Source organism: Anneissia japonica, unplaced genomic scaffold (assembly GCF_011630105.1).
Source record: "Anneissia japonica isolate Jap-2015-1 unplaced genomic scaffold, ASM1163010v1 scaffold287712_len2945570_cov188, whole genome shotgun sequence".
NCBI lineage: Eukaryota > Metazoa > Echinodermata > Crinoidea > Comatulida > Comatulidae > Anneissia > Anneissia japonica.
Genome location: NW_022704401.1, coordinates 984676 through 1001364, shown reverse-complemented (window position 1 = coordinate 1001364; position 16689 = coordinate 984676). Strand labels below are relative to the sequence as shown.

Here is a 16689-nt window from a genome sequence, read left to right as displayed (position 1 = left end):
AAGGATTTTGGAACAAAGGGGAAGGACAAAAATAGAAAGGTAATTGAAGAGTTTGTTTTTGGGGCCAGACTTAAAGATGGGGTAGACTTAAGGGATATTCCACATAGAAGGGAAAGTGCAGGAAGTAATAGACAGATTGAGAATATAGGTAAGAGGTCGAGCAATAACCGGGGCTGCCAACCTAAGGAGTTTACCATCAACCCCGTCCAGGTCAGCAGACTTACCAGGATTAATGATAGAACTTTCCCGTAGAACAAATTAATTTCCTGGAAGTTTAAGCCCCGAAGATGGGTTTGGTCAACACCACAAGAGACATTGACGAAAAAATGATTAAAAGAGTTAGCAATAATACTAGTATCGGAAACATTATTGTTGTTGATATTGAAGTTTATAGAAGTATTTGTGGATTTGTTAGAGGGTAATATGTCCTTTAGTCCTTTCCACAATTTCTTTGGATTTCCGGAGTGTTTGTTTGTGTGCCGTTTATAATAGTCCGCTTTAGCCTCACGGTACATTTTAGTGACTTTATTTTTCACCGAGCAGAATTTCTTAGTCGTCCTCAATTTTTGTTCTCATTGCTTTAGTCTTTAAGTGGTCTCTGTGGTGAAATTTCTCGAATATATCGTGACGATTTTGTAGCCACTCCGGTAATAATACGGATTTGAATTTATGAGTGACAAAGTGCGCATGCTTGTTGCAAATACTTGAGAACATTTCAGTCCAAAGAGATAATGCAGCATTAACGTCAGTAATGCTTTGAATAATATTTTGTTTGTTGTTCTATTTGTGTTTTTTGTTTTTTTGTTTTGTTAACAAATCAATAATATTCCTGAATGATTTAGGGTGCACCTACAATAGCAGTAACTACGACAATGGTGAGAAAGTTATGGAAGATAGATGCCAAACATGTATGTGTATGGAAGGCGAATTGATGTGCAATAATGTCACCTGTGAAATCCCAACATGCACCAATCCAACACTCCCTGCTGATGCTTGTTGCCCAGTTTGTGAAGGTAATTATATTTTGGTTTTTAATCCTAGGTTTAACATATATTTTTCATTGTGTTTTACTGCATGAAGCTGACAAATTTCTAGTAAACTTCTAAAAACTCCCATATGAAAAATATTGGGTGTTCAAGAATAGAGCAATTAAAATTTAGTTGAATAGAGCAAATGGAACATGGAGAGAGCAGCCAGCTAAGTCGACTAACTCGTGGTAGGCACTGTGTGTGCGCTGAACCGTGGAGATCTCTTGGTCCCCGGTTCAATTCCCATCGCTGCTCTCATTGTAGTTCAGCTGGTAGGCTGAAATGCGAGTTACGGTAGTGCAGTGTCTTTTGGATGAGATGTTTAAGCCGTTGGTCCCATATGCATTATGGCCCATGTGCATGTTAAAGGATGCAGTGCACTCTTCGGAAAAGAGTAGGGGATTGTCTCCTGGTGTACTGCTCAATTCATCTCCAGAAAGACCCCACTGGAAACAAGTCTTCAGTGGGTTATCCTTGGTGGTATTCACACCCAATATACTCCTATCCTATCCAAAAGGCCTTTTATAATTTTCAAATTATATTTATAATTACAGAGTGTGAATACAATGGTATTACATATGAAAATGGAAGAGTAATTCCAACAAATAATTATTGCGAAGACTGTCGCTGTATCAGTGGATTGGTGACGTGCTATCCAGTTGAATGTCCTACCTTACTATGTTCGCACCCGGGACGAGTCACCAATCAGTGCTGTAGTGTTTGTGGACCATGCGAGTACCAGAGACGGAACATTGAAAACCGTCGACGATTTCAAGACCCACAAGATCCATGCCTGATCTGTATTTGTGAGGTGAGAATGTTATTTAGAAATAATTATAGTTTATTTTTGTTAATACTTATCAAAAAATAATCTACTAAGTCATGACTCCTTTTGTGAAAATTACCTAAACAATACTTATTAATATTGATGCTTTTGTTACAAAAGGACTTATTTCCCCAGTGGCAGCTTTAGATATACGTAGTGTTAGATGCAGTGGAAAACTAGTTTAAAAAATGTATAATAAATTGTTATTGTTATACATATACAGTATTACAGCATTTTTGTAATGCTCAAAGCATGGATTTCAGTAGCTCAAACAGTAACTATTCTCCTCAAAGGGTCTCCTTATGTCTGAGCTGGCCGGTAAACCGGTATTAGCTTCTCTCTTCTGTGTACAACAGGCTGTATAGAGCAGTACACTGGATAAATTGACTAATCGCCACTGTTCCTTTAAGAACACCCCTGCAACAAAAATAGAACAGTCTTGTGATGTTTTTAATATTTTTATTGTTAATATTACTACTGTATTTTTGTTATGTATAGGATGGCTCTGTGACCTGTCAAAGGACGACTTGTGAACCAGTTGATTGTCCAAATTCTTTAATTCCTGATGGAGAATGCTGTCCTGTCTGCCAGGACTGTACCTATGGTGGAATTTTGTACCTTGATGGCAAAATTTTCCAATCACCCTTAAACCCATGTGAAACATGTTTGTGCATGGTAGGTACACCTCTTGTTATTAGGGATATGATATACTATTGGTCATGAAATGGGCCAATATCTTTAAAAAGTATTTCATTTAAAAGAATCAAATTATTTATATTGTTTAATTGTACTTGCCATGTGTAGTTTAAAGAATGTATATTGTAATCAACTCTTGTACAGGGATATTTTCCTTTGTCGGCTACTATCTTATTTTTTTGTTTTGGCATAGAATTATGAAATTATGACTTATCTTCCAGGTACACACAAATTACAGTACTCTATTTATATTGAAGATTAAGTGCTAACTAAATCTATTATTAACTTTTGCTTATCTTGTTTACTTTAATCCGAAAATTATTTAAAAATCTTCTTACCAATTAAGATGTTCAAATTATTGGGTGGCATTTTATTTCAAACAGCTGTTTATTTGTATTATTACTATGCTGTAATTCATATAGTTACCATATCATATAATATTATTTTGTTTTTTAATAGAAATAATTGTACTCAAATTATCATTATCTGTTGGATTATACTATATTTTATTATTTCAACTTGGTTCATTATGGCAGAGTGGGAGAGTGCAATGTCAAGAACAATCCTGCCCATCAACTCCATGTACGCATCCTTACAAAGACCCGGCTGCCTGCTGTCCTCTCTGTGATCACTGTTTGTATGATCAGCGGTTCATCAGGAATGGGCAAGTGTTTGTTGACCCAACGGACCAGTGTAGGCGGTGCCAGTGCATTGTAAGTGCAGAAAATTATCATGGGTTACTTCGTTCGGTTTTATACTCTAAAACATGTTCCAAAAAATAGACATATATGTGGCTATATAATCCTGGTGTTGAAGATAATAGAAGTGTGTAGAGCAGGTAATATATTTTACGAAGGCCTAGTAGTTCTGATCCTTGTAAATATACTTGGATATTTTTCTCTTACCAAAAATTTACTTTGCCTTCCAAGCCTCATAAGGAAACCTTGTTGTTGCACATCAAGAGTCCCAAATGATGAGATCTGCACCCCCAAACCTCCTAAATATTTGTAGGCTACTGTCAGACAAAGCACAAAAAATTGAATTAAAACATTAAATCAATCTAGTTTCATTCCGTTTCCTGTTTTGGTTATGCATAATGCTTGATTGACTGGTTGGATGTAGACCATTTTCGCGAAATTTGAAATGAAAATTTCCTATAACCGGCAACTAAGACTGGGGGACTTCCAGAGGCCTACGCACTTTGCGCCACATAGTTACCAGTGTGCGCGCGGCGATCTATCCGACAACAGCTAGCTGCTCAGGCTAGGCTAGGCCGCTGGAAGTCCACCAGTGAGTTGTAAGATGTTGACGCCACTGTTTCAATATATACCCAATAAAATGGTCTATAATCAGTGTTATATATATATCTAACTGAAATTTACTGATCGATATTAAAATTTATGTAAACTATTGCTTCTGTTGTTTAGGATGTACATACCATGGACTTGAATATGAAAATCGTCAGTCGTTTGAAGATCCGTTTGACCAGTGCAGGCAGTGTGTTTGCCTGGTAAGTAATTGACGCCCCCAGTGTGTTGTTATTACTACCTTTACCTGTCTAATACTCAAATTCAGATGATAGAAATGTAACAATATTAACAATTGTAGCAAGGATATTTTCCCTAGCAAGGATGTTCAGGGATATCACCACGCTGGTCGGGGGTGGACGGGCCCGTCCAGCACTCGTCATTTCCGACCAGGATTTACAGGCTCCCGACCACCACTATTATTTCAACAGTTTACAAATTGTAACAAAATAATTAGTTTACCTAAACACAATAGACAAGCTAAATTAATAGATAAAGACAAGAAGAATACAATAAATGTTTCCGTGGTTACGTTAATTGTAACAAAATACTGCACTGCCCCTGTCATAGCGAACGTCGTGGGCGCGCCGGCATGACACGGTTGCTGTACACATTCAAAGGTTAAAGTTGAAATCGTGACCATTCAAGTGTTTTATTATGAGAGCATGATCCAGGGCAGGAAGATTATTAAAAATTTACGAAACCTGATTTATGTTTATTATTTCTATACTTTGTTTTCATTTTGTATTTTAAGTTTTTCACTTTTAGTTATAATTGATATATAATGTGTAAATGGACAAAAAATATATACATGAGTGCACATGAATCAGTGACATACACATTCATCGTGGTAATCGTCAAACATGTGAAATTACAGTCGGATCGACACTTTGTCGCCGGGATTTGTTCATTATTATTTTTTAATCTAAAACAAAGCATGTTTTGTTGCATTCCTCAAATTCTGGCCTAGGTAGGACTAGGCCTACCTGGGCCTAGCCTAAAAAAATCATCAGCTAGCCTTGGGCCTAGGCCTGCTTGACTTAGGCCTTTTGGTTTTTAAGAGCTTCCACGAATACGGCGACCACTTCCTCGGGAAAACGGGGGGGGGGTCGCCCCACCCCTTCCCCGGGAAAACGTGGGATGATCGCCGACCGGCACTCCAAAAAGCTGGTGACATCCCTGGATGTTTTGTTCATGAGAGTACATATGCTTGTAAGAAGACAAAAGGCAACTTGGTTAAAAAGCGAGGACTCAAAAGATATTTAGCAAAGATCTGTGAACATGATAACAGAGAGTTTATCTTCTACTTTGGGATTTTTATTTTCTTCACTGTCTCTGTATCAATAGTCATGTGAATATGAGTAATCTCTTTTGGAAAATATTGGAACAGATATTGCTGTTAATACTTAGCACTTAATGTTTGAATCAGGTATTAGCTCTATCTTGAACTGAATTTTGTTATACAGAATAATTATTGTATTAATCTTGCCTGATGGCATCTGTATATAAATATTTTAATATGAGGCTTTTCATGAGCTTTAAATATGATGGGTCATTTACTAGAATTGACTTAATAAGTTATGAGTAAAAGTATTGTGGCTTCTCTGTACTGCTACATTTTTATGCTAATTACTTAATTTAACATTTAGCAACAGTATGCTGGTTGTGCAATGGCAAGCCTCATATTGTAGAGACATAAGTAATACTCAAATTTTATTTTAAAATTCTATATGGAATCATTGTAATGGCTCAGACCAGAATTGATGCCATGTGTGTTTTCTTTTGTGTAGAATGGAGAGGTTGAATGTCAGGATCGTCCGTGTTCACCTGTGTCTTGTCCAGGATCAATTGTTCCCAGAGTAGCCCAGGGTGAATGCTGTCCCAGGTGCCTCGGTAAGTTCTCAGTTTTCTCAAAAACACTTTTTTGACATTTTAGAAAGTTATGTTTAGGAATGTCTAAATTCAGTTAAACTATCAATTTCATATTATATATATAAATCTTTATAACATATGAAAATCAGATTTTTCCTAAAAACTGATATTTTGCCGGGAATGGGGCTTTAAAGACACATTGTTATCCACGTATCGAAATGCATACCATCGTGTCGGGATTCAATATTTCGACATTGATTATGTCATCATCATGTTATTACCATATATCTATAACTACAACTGTTTCTGCCATTAACAATTTAAACATCCTTGTTCACACTGTTTTTCTCACTAGGCCAAACAAAAAAAAAATTTTGTGTTGGTCACGCCCGACCCACCCAAAATGTACGTAATTTGGGGTTCGGCATTTTATTTTTTATTTTTTTAAATTATTTTGTTTGGAGGAGTGAAAAATATTTCTTTAATGAGCTAAAAAAAGCTGGAATTGGCCTATCTTGCTGTACGGTAGGCGATGCGACAGTGTTATGCAAACGTTTTGCTCTTCACTATAGATTTTTAAATGGTCTTTGTTTTTTTTTTTTGTGTATTTTCTACTTTTTAGGCATAGACACATAATTGGTCCTACCTACTTAACATTTTGTATATTTTCCCAAAAAAATCACAAGATTTTTTTTGTTGGCCTTATTATTATTTTGTTAATTCTATCTGTTCTCATTGACTTTTATTTATTTATTTACTTATTTATTATTCAAAATATAACTGTACAGTTGATAGTAAATAGTAGTTCTCATAATCAATTTTAACACTTAAATTATGCTTTTGTCAACATAGATTGCACATATGGTGGTAGAGTATATCGCAACGGCGACTCGTTCCCTGATCCACGTGATAATTGCAATACTTGTCTGTGTCTTGTTGGATTTGTTGAGTGTCAGCCACGAGAGTGTCTGCCAGTCAACTGCCGCAATCCTATTGTTAGGGAATGCTGCCCAACATGTGATGGTGAGTTTTTGTATGTAATTGTTTTTAAAATTTATTTGGTAAAAGATTTAAATGATTTGTAATGCGGGAAACTTAAAAATAGAATTTAAAAAAAATATATTGTATCGCGTCTATTCATACTTTAATTTAATATATGTACAGAATATTAAGTTTTTTCCATAACTACTATTTACTATCAACTGTACATTTAGGAATATATACAAAATGAAATGTCATTCAGGTTGTTCCTATGGAAGTGTTGATATAAGAGAAGGCCAAGACTTTGAGGATCCCAGCGACAAATGCCGTAGATGCCGTTGCAATGTAAGACCAGCTTAATTCTATAGTCAATTTCTGACTTTTCTACTGTTCTGTAATATTTTCTGATTTTTTTTTTCTTGCTGCTACATAATATGTACCATCTCTGAGTGAATTATCACCAGTTTAGCCAACTGGGTATTGTAATGAAGTATAGGATGCTTTATATAGTTGGTATATTACTATTATTATTATTATTGTTTTTTTAGGGTGGCAATATTGAGTGTGAGGACATAATTTGCCCTGACCTCGCCTGCCGTAACCAAAGGAAACCACCAGGGGAATGCTGTGCCACCTGTATTGAAGGTGAGGTAATTTTATGCAAATTATTCATAATTGTGTTATTTTAATTTTTATTCTGTACATCACACTTGTCTATAACGTGGTTTTAATTGTATATTCCAGATTATCCGTGCGTTCTCCATGGTGTACAATTTCCATCTGGGGAAAGCATTCCAAACCCAAAAAACAATTGCGAAAATTGCTACTGTGATAATGGCCTGAGAACCTGCCAAATTATACCATGTCCCTCAACAAATTGTCCATACCCCTTGCGAGGGCAGTGTTGCCTCACTTGTGAAGGTACAATTTTTTTTTATTGTTTCTGTCTTTATTGCTTTAGTAAATCATTCATAGGTATTAGAGGTTTAAAAGTAGAAATCTGCTGAAAAATGTGGAAATATTTAAATTGTAGGAATTATTTTGTGCATCATTTTTATTGATATGGGGCTAACCATGCCAAAATCATCATCGGTGACCAAAACAAGAATATTTACTTTTTAATATATTCATATTCTCCACATTATATGCTTTAAAATGATTGGTAATTTACTGAAATCAACTCACTTTTAGTTATGGTTAAAAGTATTACAGCGTCTCTGTGCTAAAGTATGCAATACTGCTACATTCTTATGGTAATTACTCAGTTTAACATTTAGCAACAGTATGCTGGAGTTTGGGATAGCAAACCTCATATTTGCTATTTTTCAGATGGGTGTACGTATGCTGGTATTGACTACACAACTGGAACTACTTTTCCTGCTGACAGCAGTGATCCGTGTCAGATTTGTACATGCACAGTAGGTGTTGCCTAGACATTAGAGGTGTTGTTGTGTTATCTAGTACGTTACTACTCTAGGCATGCCACCACCCAGATATCTTGTCTTGCCATTTAACCTGTTAATTTTCCAACCCCTTGTCACCTGACTAAAAAAAGTACATAAAAATGGAGTTATCCATCCCAGTGCTTCATATATATACAGAACATGTACGTTTGTGAGAGAACACATGTATTTTTGGGACAAGCGCTTATCCCTGACCCTTTTCTGATTGATCGGTTGTTAAGCTTGTATAGGTCGATCACCATGCTGTCGCCTTTATCAACATACTGTCACCCTTATGTACATATTGTGCTTCTTACTAAGTAGACTGCTCTACTAAGGTATTTATTCTATTCTCAGAGAGGGTTTGTGAATTGTGAGAAAACCACTTGCCCCTCTCAGCCATGTTTCCACCCTGTTAAAGAAGCCAGCCAGTGTTGTCCAGTGTGCAATGATTGCTTATATGAGGGTCGTCATTACAGAAATGGGGAAACATTTAACGATACCCTGGACATTTGTCGCCAGTGTATGTGTTTGGTAAGTTTTGGGATGTTTAAAAGCTTTTGTTTTTCAAAGTTGTTTTAATAGGTTGTTTTGTTTTTTATTTTAAAATTTTATATATTTATTTAAAGTCACATGTAGAAACCCAGTTAATTTTAAAATTTAATATAATGTTTGATCAGAGAAAGTCTAATCAAACATATTTCAAAGTTCAAAAAAAATATGTTGACCTTAGTCTTAAGTCCTGTCCAGACTATCAAATTTTGTTTGACGAAAACATGTGACATGCCTAAATATGGTCATGATGACATCACATCATGACCTTATATAGGCACATCGTGACTATATATGGGCATGCATCAGTTTTTGTCAAAGAAAATTTGATAATCGTTGTATATTGCTTCATACCACATCGGTCATTGAATCAAACACATATGGAACACATACTTGGCTCTCTAGCAAGAATGTTATAATGCTGCATCTGGTAATCAGTGTATTTGTGTTTGAACTACCAGGTACTCACTTTTATTCCTTTGATAAAGAAAAACAACTGTAGGTAAAGCACTTTGCCCTAGTACAGAAGCAGAATGGCCGATGTGCGATTGAACCCCAACCTGGAGGTTGTTGAAATGCAACTGCTGTGCCAAACCGCTTTCACATTTTAATAACAAAAGTATTGTAATATGCTATTACATTTACAGTACATGTTTGTCGAGATATCCAGTCCAATTAATTTCACTTCAAACATTAAACAAAATTTAATTATATTTTTCTGTTGTTTGTTTTAATTTAGAATGGCAATGTAAACTGTGCCACCAAACAGTGTATGACAGCTCTGTGTACGCATCCTGCCACTGATCGTTGTGGTTGCAGAGAGTGCAATGGTTAGACTTCATTTCAGATTTCCTACTAACTGAACTCTGAGCTTTTTTTGTAAATTTTCACTAAGGAATTTGGCAAATTTTTGTTTTCTGTGAATTTTCATCCAAATTTCACCCTCTAGAAAATCTTACTCGATGTTTATTCTTCAGGGATTTCACTAATTTCACCCTCTAGAGATTCTTCTAAGTGTTAACCCAAAAGGGGTTTTTCTAGATTTCAACACTTTTGAGATTTCCACTGGAATTTATCCATATAGATAATTGTACGCAATTAATTCTCTACTGTGTGTTGTAAACTTTCACACTAAAAGTGTTTTTTAAAACATTAACCCTCTAAAGAGTTTAACCATGTAGGGATCGTGTTCGATTTTAACTGATTAGTTGTTTTATTTATATGAAGTGCAGTGTAGCATACAGTAGTTCAAAATGTTTTTTAAAAAAAGGGCTAAGAATATTTAGAATATTTACACTACCACTATTATGGGCTGCTGCTCAATAATATGATCAAAGACGCTACATGAACATTGTCCAGATTGAAAAGTTTTATAAATAAAAAGACTTTTTCAGCCAATCTAGATTCTGGTGTACTCTTATTTGACCAGCAGTTATTTTATTACAGTAAGATACATAATTACGCTCAATCAATTCTATGATTCGTAATAGCAATGCTCGTATCTGTTGATAGATTGTATGTTGGATGAGGTGGTTGCTCGAAATGGACAGATATTTGACAATCCGAATGATAAGTGCCAGGATTGTCTCTGCCTTGTAAGTTCATATTTATATTTTAGGACTTCTTTTTTATTACTGTCAATTTACGTCACATTTTGTTTCTATATGTCTAATTCTCTATTTGTGTGTCTATCTGTTCAGCTCTGTCAAATCATGTAACTCTGTCTTGTCATCAACATATTAATCTCAATCTTCTTATTTAATTCTAGGATGGATATGTACGATGCACAGATAAGCAGTGTCCTACTCTGTCCCCCATGTGCCTTGACCCTATTAAGTTGCCTGGAGAGTGCTGTCCATCTTGCAGAAAAATGGGTAAGGATATAAAACGTGGGGGCTTACAGATTACTTAGCTAATATTGTCTGTTACTCTGTAACAGTGTTACTCTGCAACATTGTTACTCTGCAACATTGTTACTCTATGACATTGCTAATTTGTAACATTGTTACTCTGTAAGATTGTTACTCTAAGATTGTTACTCTATAACATTGTTACTCTGTACCATTGTTACTCTGCAACATTGTTACTCTGCAACATTGTTACTCTGCAACATTGTTACTCTGCAACATTGTTACTCTGTAGCATTGCTACTCTGTAACATTGTTACGCTGTAACATTGTTGCTCTGTAACGTTGCTACTCTGCAACATTTTTACTCTGTAACATTGTTACTCTGTAACATTGTTACTTTGTGGCATTGTGATTTCATTTAGTGTATTATGTTTCATTTGGTTAATTTTCGTTTAAAGGCTGCAGTGACCGAGAGGAACTCGATCCGTGTGAAGAATGTAATTGCGTGAATGGACAGTGGTCATGTAGCCGCAGGGAGTGTGTACTGCCCTCGTGTCCACATCCTGGTCGTGGAATGTGCTGCATGGAATGCAACGGTGAGACATGTCACATTATTTATGAGTCTATTTTGTGAATATTGTCCTGATTCAGAATCAGAGTCAAATTTATTTGTCCTCACGGAAATTACATTGGTCGTTCAAAGTTCCTAACATTCATACATACAGTGAAAAACGTTGCAACATACTGGTGCATACCATTTAATATAGATATACTGTAACCTATGAATGTATGAGCATACATTTAAAGTTTAATGATAATATAAGTCATTTATTACACTGATAAAATACGGTATAAATGTATATAAAGAATTCTGATGTTCTACACACATATGTTCTTAGATTCTGAGGTTAGATGCTGAGAATTTCTTTGCAGAACTTTCCCAAAGAAAATTCTGTTTTAATGTATTTGATTTTAAATAAATATATATATTTTTTTTTTTGAGTTACTTGTATATTTTGAATTGTTTTAGGCTGCACATACAATGGTAAGCCTTGGGCCAATGGAGATGTGTTTTCAGATCCAGCTGATGGTTGCAGAAGCTGTCAGTGTAGCGTGAGTTTTAACCTCCATCATCATCATTATATGAGCTATATCGTCATAACATTTTATTTTATTGCAACATTTTAGGTGAAAGTCAAATAAAATATAAAATGCCCCCCAAGGATATCCAAAAAAAACACTAACATATATGTTTAAGCTTAATAATATCTGCAGAAATTCCAAACGGGAAATACTTATATGTTTGGGTAGAGATGCTGGCTGCTGATTGGAATGAGTTAGAGGCGGGTGGAGGAGGGCAAACAAACAATTTATTTTTTTTGGCCTTAGTATCATCATCAATATCATCATCATTTCCAACATCATTGTTACTATTATCATCATCACATTGCCCATCCTTATAATCCTTCTAAAATCATTTAGATTGACTGGGTAAATAATGTTGAAAAGCACTCTGAGACTTGTATAGAGCGCTATATAAAAAACCTACATTATTATTGTTGTTATTATTATTATTATTATTAATATAGAACATGTTTTTTTGGTTGTAGAATGGAACTGTAAATTGCTCTCATCCAGTCTGCGAGGCACCACAATGTAGAAATCCCGTCGTGCCTGCTGGTCAGTGTTGTCCAATTTGCATTGGTAAGTGACTTACCTTGCTCGCATTTCTTTTGTGTATTTAATTCTTTAGTATTATTCATTGTCTTTAAAACATAGGAACACTTTTTTAACACAACTTTTAATTATACTACACTTAGATTTTATATTGTGAAGTATAAGGTAATGCTTTTACTATATTTTCTTCATATCATATTACTTTCTACACATAGGAACGTGCAATGTTGATGGTTTAGAAGTTGATAATGGTGAGACCTACACACCAGCATCTGATCCATGTGCCTCATGTACATGTAGGGTAAGTCATACATTAATCAATAACACCAGTGGCGTTACAAAGACTGGGTTTGTGTAGAGCCCAGTGGGGTATGTGGGAAAGCCCCCACCTGCTTCGGCGCTTTTTATATTTTATGGGCGTATTAATTTTGGTGTTTTTTACTGCTTCTCAAAATGGCTGGAAAAAGTTATAATGAATGTCCCAGGCCCCTGGCTTCAGCCACTAAAAGCTCACAGCTTTTATTCTACTACTCACTACTTACCCACACCTGCATACCCACATGATCATCTGCATACCCACATGATCATCTGCATACCCACACCTACATACCCACATATGCTTACGTACACCTGTATTTCACACCTGCATACCCACACCTGCAATATTCACATGTGCTTACCTACATCTCAATACACACATCTGCTTATCTACACATGCATTGATTTTGTAATGATTATGCTTTAAATTCATGCATTTTTCTTTCAGAATGGCCAAGTTTTCTGTAAAACAGTTCAATGTCAACAATATTGTACTCACCCTCAACTACAGCCAGGCGACTGCTGTCCTACCTGCATAGGTAAATATGCAAAATGTTTCAAGTGCTGTTATGCAGTGCTATATACAACCTTAGGCTTATATAATGATTTATCCTGTCTTCTGAAATTTCAATATTTCATTGCTTTTTTCTTGTTTTTAGGTTATCATCTTATTGTAGTTTACCCTATTTCTGGACTATTTATTGTTGTTTTCCTCCATTTTAATGTGGATTACTCCCTTTGTAATTTACCACCTATGACTATAATGTAATAGTTATGTGTACACTATGTTCTATTTGTTCTGTTTACTGAATGTACAGCTGTATTACTAAATAGAAATTGGCTTTTTTTTATTTTCTTCCAGACTGTTACTATAATGGAATTGTGTATCAAAATAATGAAGTGTTTGTACCACAAAATAATAACTGTCAAGAATGCATTTGTCAGGTAGGCAGTATTCTTCTTATTTAGATTTCCTGTTCTTTATTTTTGTCATTATTTATGTTTGATTTTGTATAACGTTTACTGTAATACTGAGGTTCCAATCATTAACAAACAAACATTTCCATTATTAATTTTATCTGTCTTATTAGAATGGTAATGTAGTCTGCGACCAAGTTCAATGTCCACTTCTGCCATGTCCGAACCCTATCAATGTGCCCAACCAATGCTGCCAGATGTGTCCCGGTAGGTATTGTGTTTTATTTTTATTCTACTTTATGCATATTTGAAATAGTTCAATATTGGTTTTTAGCAACATACATATTCTAATGGTCTGACGTAGCACAAAACCAAACGTTGTTCAATTTTTAATGCAATAATGCTTGTTCTTTTTTTTCCTAAGTTTGCATGTTCCGTGGATATGAATATTTAGATGGCGCATCTTGGCTGGTTGAAGGTGATTCCTGTACTCAATGTGAATGTATAGTAAGTATTATTGTTCCTATCTAAAATGCCGGTACACACTTATCTGCTTCAGGTTTTTAGGTAATGAATGGGGTTAAATTTCTCCTTGCCCAGCATGATTATTTCACCTTTTAGTGGTCCTGAAAAGCACAAGGGTCTCAGTTGGTCATAACAATTTAATGGACTGTTCAACCCACCTCTTGTCTAAAATCTGTCTAACATTTTTCTGCTCACATTTACCCTATCCACCCATTCATATCTGGGACGAGTTGAATGGCCAAGCGGTTAAGGCAAAGGTGCTGGTTTGAACTGCACTCGTCTGGTTCTGGAGGTGAACAAGTCTTCTTGGATAAGGACTATGGACCATAGGCCCAGTGTATAGAATTGGTTCATGTGCACTCTAAAAAACCCAGTACATCTTTCGAGACAAGTAGAGGGGTTACCCCAGTGTACTGGTCTATACAGCCCCTGTGGTGCACAGACAAGTGTAGCTAGTTGTGGTTTACTTGGTAGCTCAGACATGAAGAGACCAGTAGGGGAGAAGGAAGTTACTGTAGGAGCAAGTCCACACTTGAAGCACTTGGATCATCATGAAGTAGGGCTATATAATTGCTTTAATGTATGTATTTCTCCATGATTTTTGTCACTTCTCCATTTATCAATGTTTTTCTTCATCAGGGTTCAACAGTTTCTTGTGGACGACTTGAGTGCCAGGAAGCAGATTGCAGCCACCCAGTCCCAGGTGCATGCTGCCCTCTATGTGAGAGTTGCCTGTTTGAGGAGAAAATCTACAACAATGGTGAAAACTTCAGACCTGATAACTGCAGGAACTGTCTTTGTTCAGTAAGCTGAGAATAAATTATGTAGCAAGAGAATATATATATATAGTTCATTAGCAATGGTGTATTTACATGGGGAGGGGTATTGATAGAGAAAGTTGGAGATATGAGGTGATTTTAACTACCCCACTGCAATCTGTAATTTTGTTCACAAGTATTTGACAATCTACTGAGTATTCAGTACGATAACATGTCAGGTAGGATAAATCATCACTCTTATGATATTTTTCTGATTCAAACACACATTGAAACAGTGTAATCTGTTTGCTTAGAAAATTCGTGGGGATCGTACACTAGTGGATGCACACTTTCTGAAAGATGTGTGTTCCATATTCCTTTTCCCAAATATATATGGTGATAATGGTTGGAGTAAGTTATAATTGTTTTTTTTTTTAATTGTCAATCATCTTTTATATTAACTGTATTGAGACAAATGCTTCCGTTTATTCCATATTAACTTTGATAGTGTTTCTGTTTAAAGGAAGGCAACATTCAGTGCATTGTAAAAACGTGCCCCCAACTCACTTGTCTGGATAAAGTACAAGTCCCAGGAGAATGCTGTGAAAAATGTAGAGGTAAGTGATCAAGTGATATGCTCAACCCCATCCTGTCTTCTACCAACCCCCCCCCCCTTCCCTTCCTCATAATGTTTGGTTTTGGAGGATAACACTTTTTAGGCATTGTAAAGGCCTCTTTATACTTCAACGATAACGATAAAAAGAACTAAAAAACGGTTGTTCATATAGAAAAAAAAGTTTTTACACTAGGACGATTTGATAACGATTTATCGTGTATACGATAACAAAATATTTTAACAAATCAAATCAGATGACATCATAACCATGTAAAAACGATAAAATCGTTGCTACTACTACAATTTTAATGTTTTTCCATGATTATGACGTCATCTGATTTGATTTGTCAAAATATATTGTTATCGCATAACTGATAAATCGTTATCAAATCGTTCTAGTGTAGAAACTTCTCTTATTTCTTTTATTTTCTATATGAACAATTGCTTTTTAGATTTTTTATCGTTATCGTTGAAGTATAAACAGGACTTAATCATTATTGAACATAAGCATAACCTAAGAAAAGTCAATGATGTATTGGACTAGGTTTTTTAAATAGTGTTTTTAAATAATTAAATTAAAAATGAAATATAAGATAACATTATAAGATAACAGATATAACATTTAATTGAATATTTTTTTATTATGTATAATTAAAGAATTATTAGATTTTTAAATAGTTGAAATATTTTTTTATTATGTATAATTTAAAAACTATTAGATTTTAAAAATAATATTAAAAAATGAAATATAAGAGATAACATTTATTTGAATATTTGTTTATTACCTGTATGTATAATTTAAAAAATATTAGATATTTATATAATGTTTTTAAATGGTTAAATAAATAAATGAAATACTGTATATGAGAACATTTGATTGGATATTTTTTATTATGTATAATTTAAAAGTTATTAGATTTTTAAAAATAATGTTATTGAATAATTAAACAAATAAATAAAGAATGAAATATAAGAGATAACTTTTGATTGAATATTTTTTTATTATGTATATTTAAAGAATTATGATGTTTTTTTTTGTATTATATAGGTTGTATCTATGAGAATGTTGAGTATGCTAGTGGAGAATCATGGAAAGCTAAGTCTAACCCTTGTCTGTCTTGTAACTGCCATGTGAGTACTACGGTATATGATACATACGAGGCACGTTGTATCAAAATGGCTAAGTTGTAGCAAAAATTGAAATTCAAGTTATTAGTATTTTCAGATACCTGAGTATGTGATCTTTAAAATGAGGGGTCATTCATTGAAATTGGACATTTCAAGCCTAAGTTATTGGAAAGTGAAATTACAGCACTCTTAGAG

The 16689-nt window shown here is 34.8% G+C and overlaps 1 protein-coding gene across 1 annotated transcript in view; it reads left to right on the top strand.

Moving 5' to 3' along the window:
- Positions 1–16689, top strand: part of LOC117104682 (kielin/chordin-like protein) — a 62404-nt gene that overhangs the window by 34848 nt on the left and 10867 nt on the right. Inside the window, exons 30-55 of the mRNA XM_033245565.1 lie at positions 843–1013; positions 1583–1839; positions 2353–2529; positions 3087–3267; positions 3978–4060; positions 5648–5750; positions 6582–6752; positions 6973–7055; positions 7259–7355; positions 7455–7631; positions 8040–8128; positions 8510–8686; positions 9444–9534; positions 10217–10299; positions 10473–10578; positions 11013–11150; positions 11585–11667; positions 12165–12258; positions 12447–12532; positions 12998–13088; positions 13412–13494; positions 13641–13734; positions 13892–13974; positions 14632–14796; positions 15274–15367; positions 16415–16497. Of these exons, the coding sequence (XP_033101456.1) occupies positions 843–1013; positions 1583–1839; positions 2353–2529; positions 3087–3267; positions 3978–4060; positions 5648–5750; positions 6582–6752; positions 6973–7055; positions 7259–7355; positions 7455–7631; positions 8040–8128; positions 8510–8686; positions 9444–9534; positions 10217–10299; positions 10473–10578; positions 11013–11150; positions 11585–11667; positions 12165–12258; positions 12447–12532; positions 12998–13088; positions 13412–13494; positions 13641–13734; positions 13892–13974; positions 14632–14796; positions 15274–15367; positions 16415–16497 (3140 nt within the window). The remainder of the gene's footprint in view (positions 1–842; positions 1014–1582; positions 1840–2352; positions 2530–3086; positions 3268–3977; positions 4061–5647; positions 5751–6581; positions 6753–6972; positions 7056–7258; positions 7356–7454; positions 7632–8039; positions 8129–8509; positions 8687–9443; positions 9535–10216; positions 10300–10472; positions 10579–11012; positions 11151–11584; positions 11668–12164; positions 12259–12446; positions 12533–12997; positions 13089–13411; positions 13495–13640; positions 13735–13891; positions 13975–14631; positions 14797–15273; positions 15368–16414; positions 16498–16689) is intronic.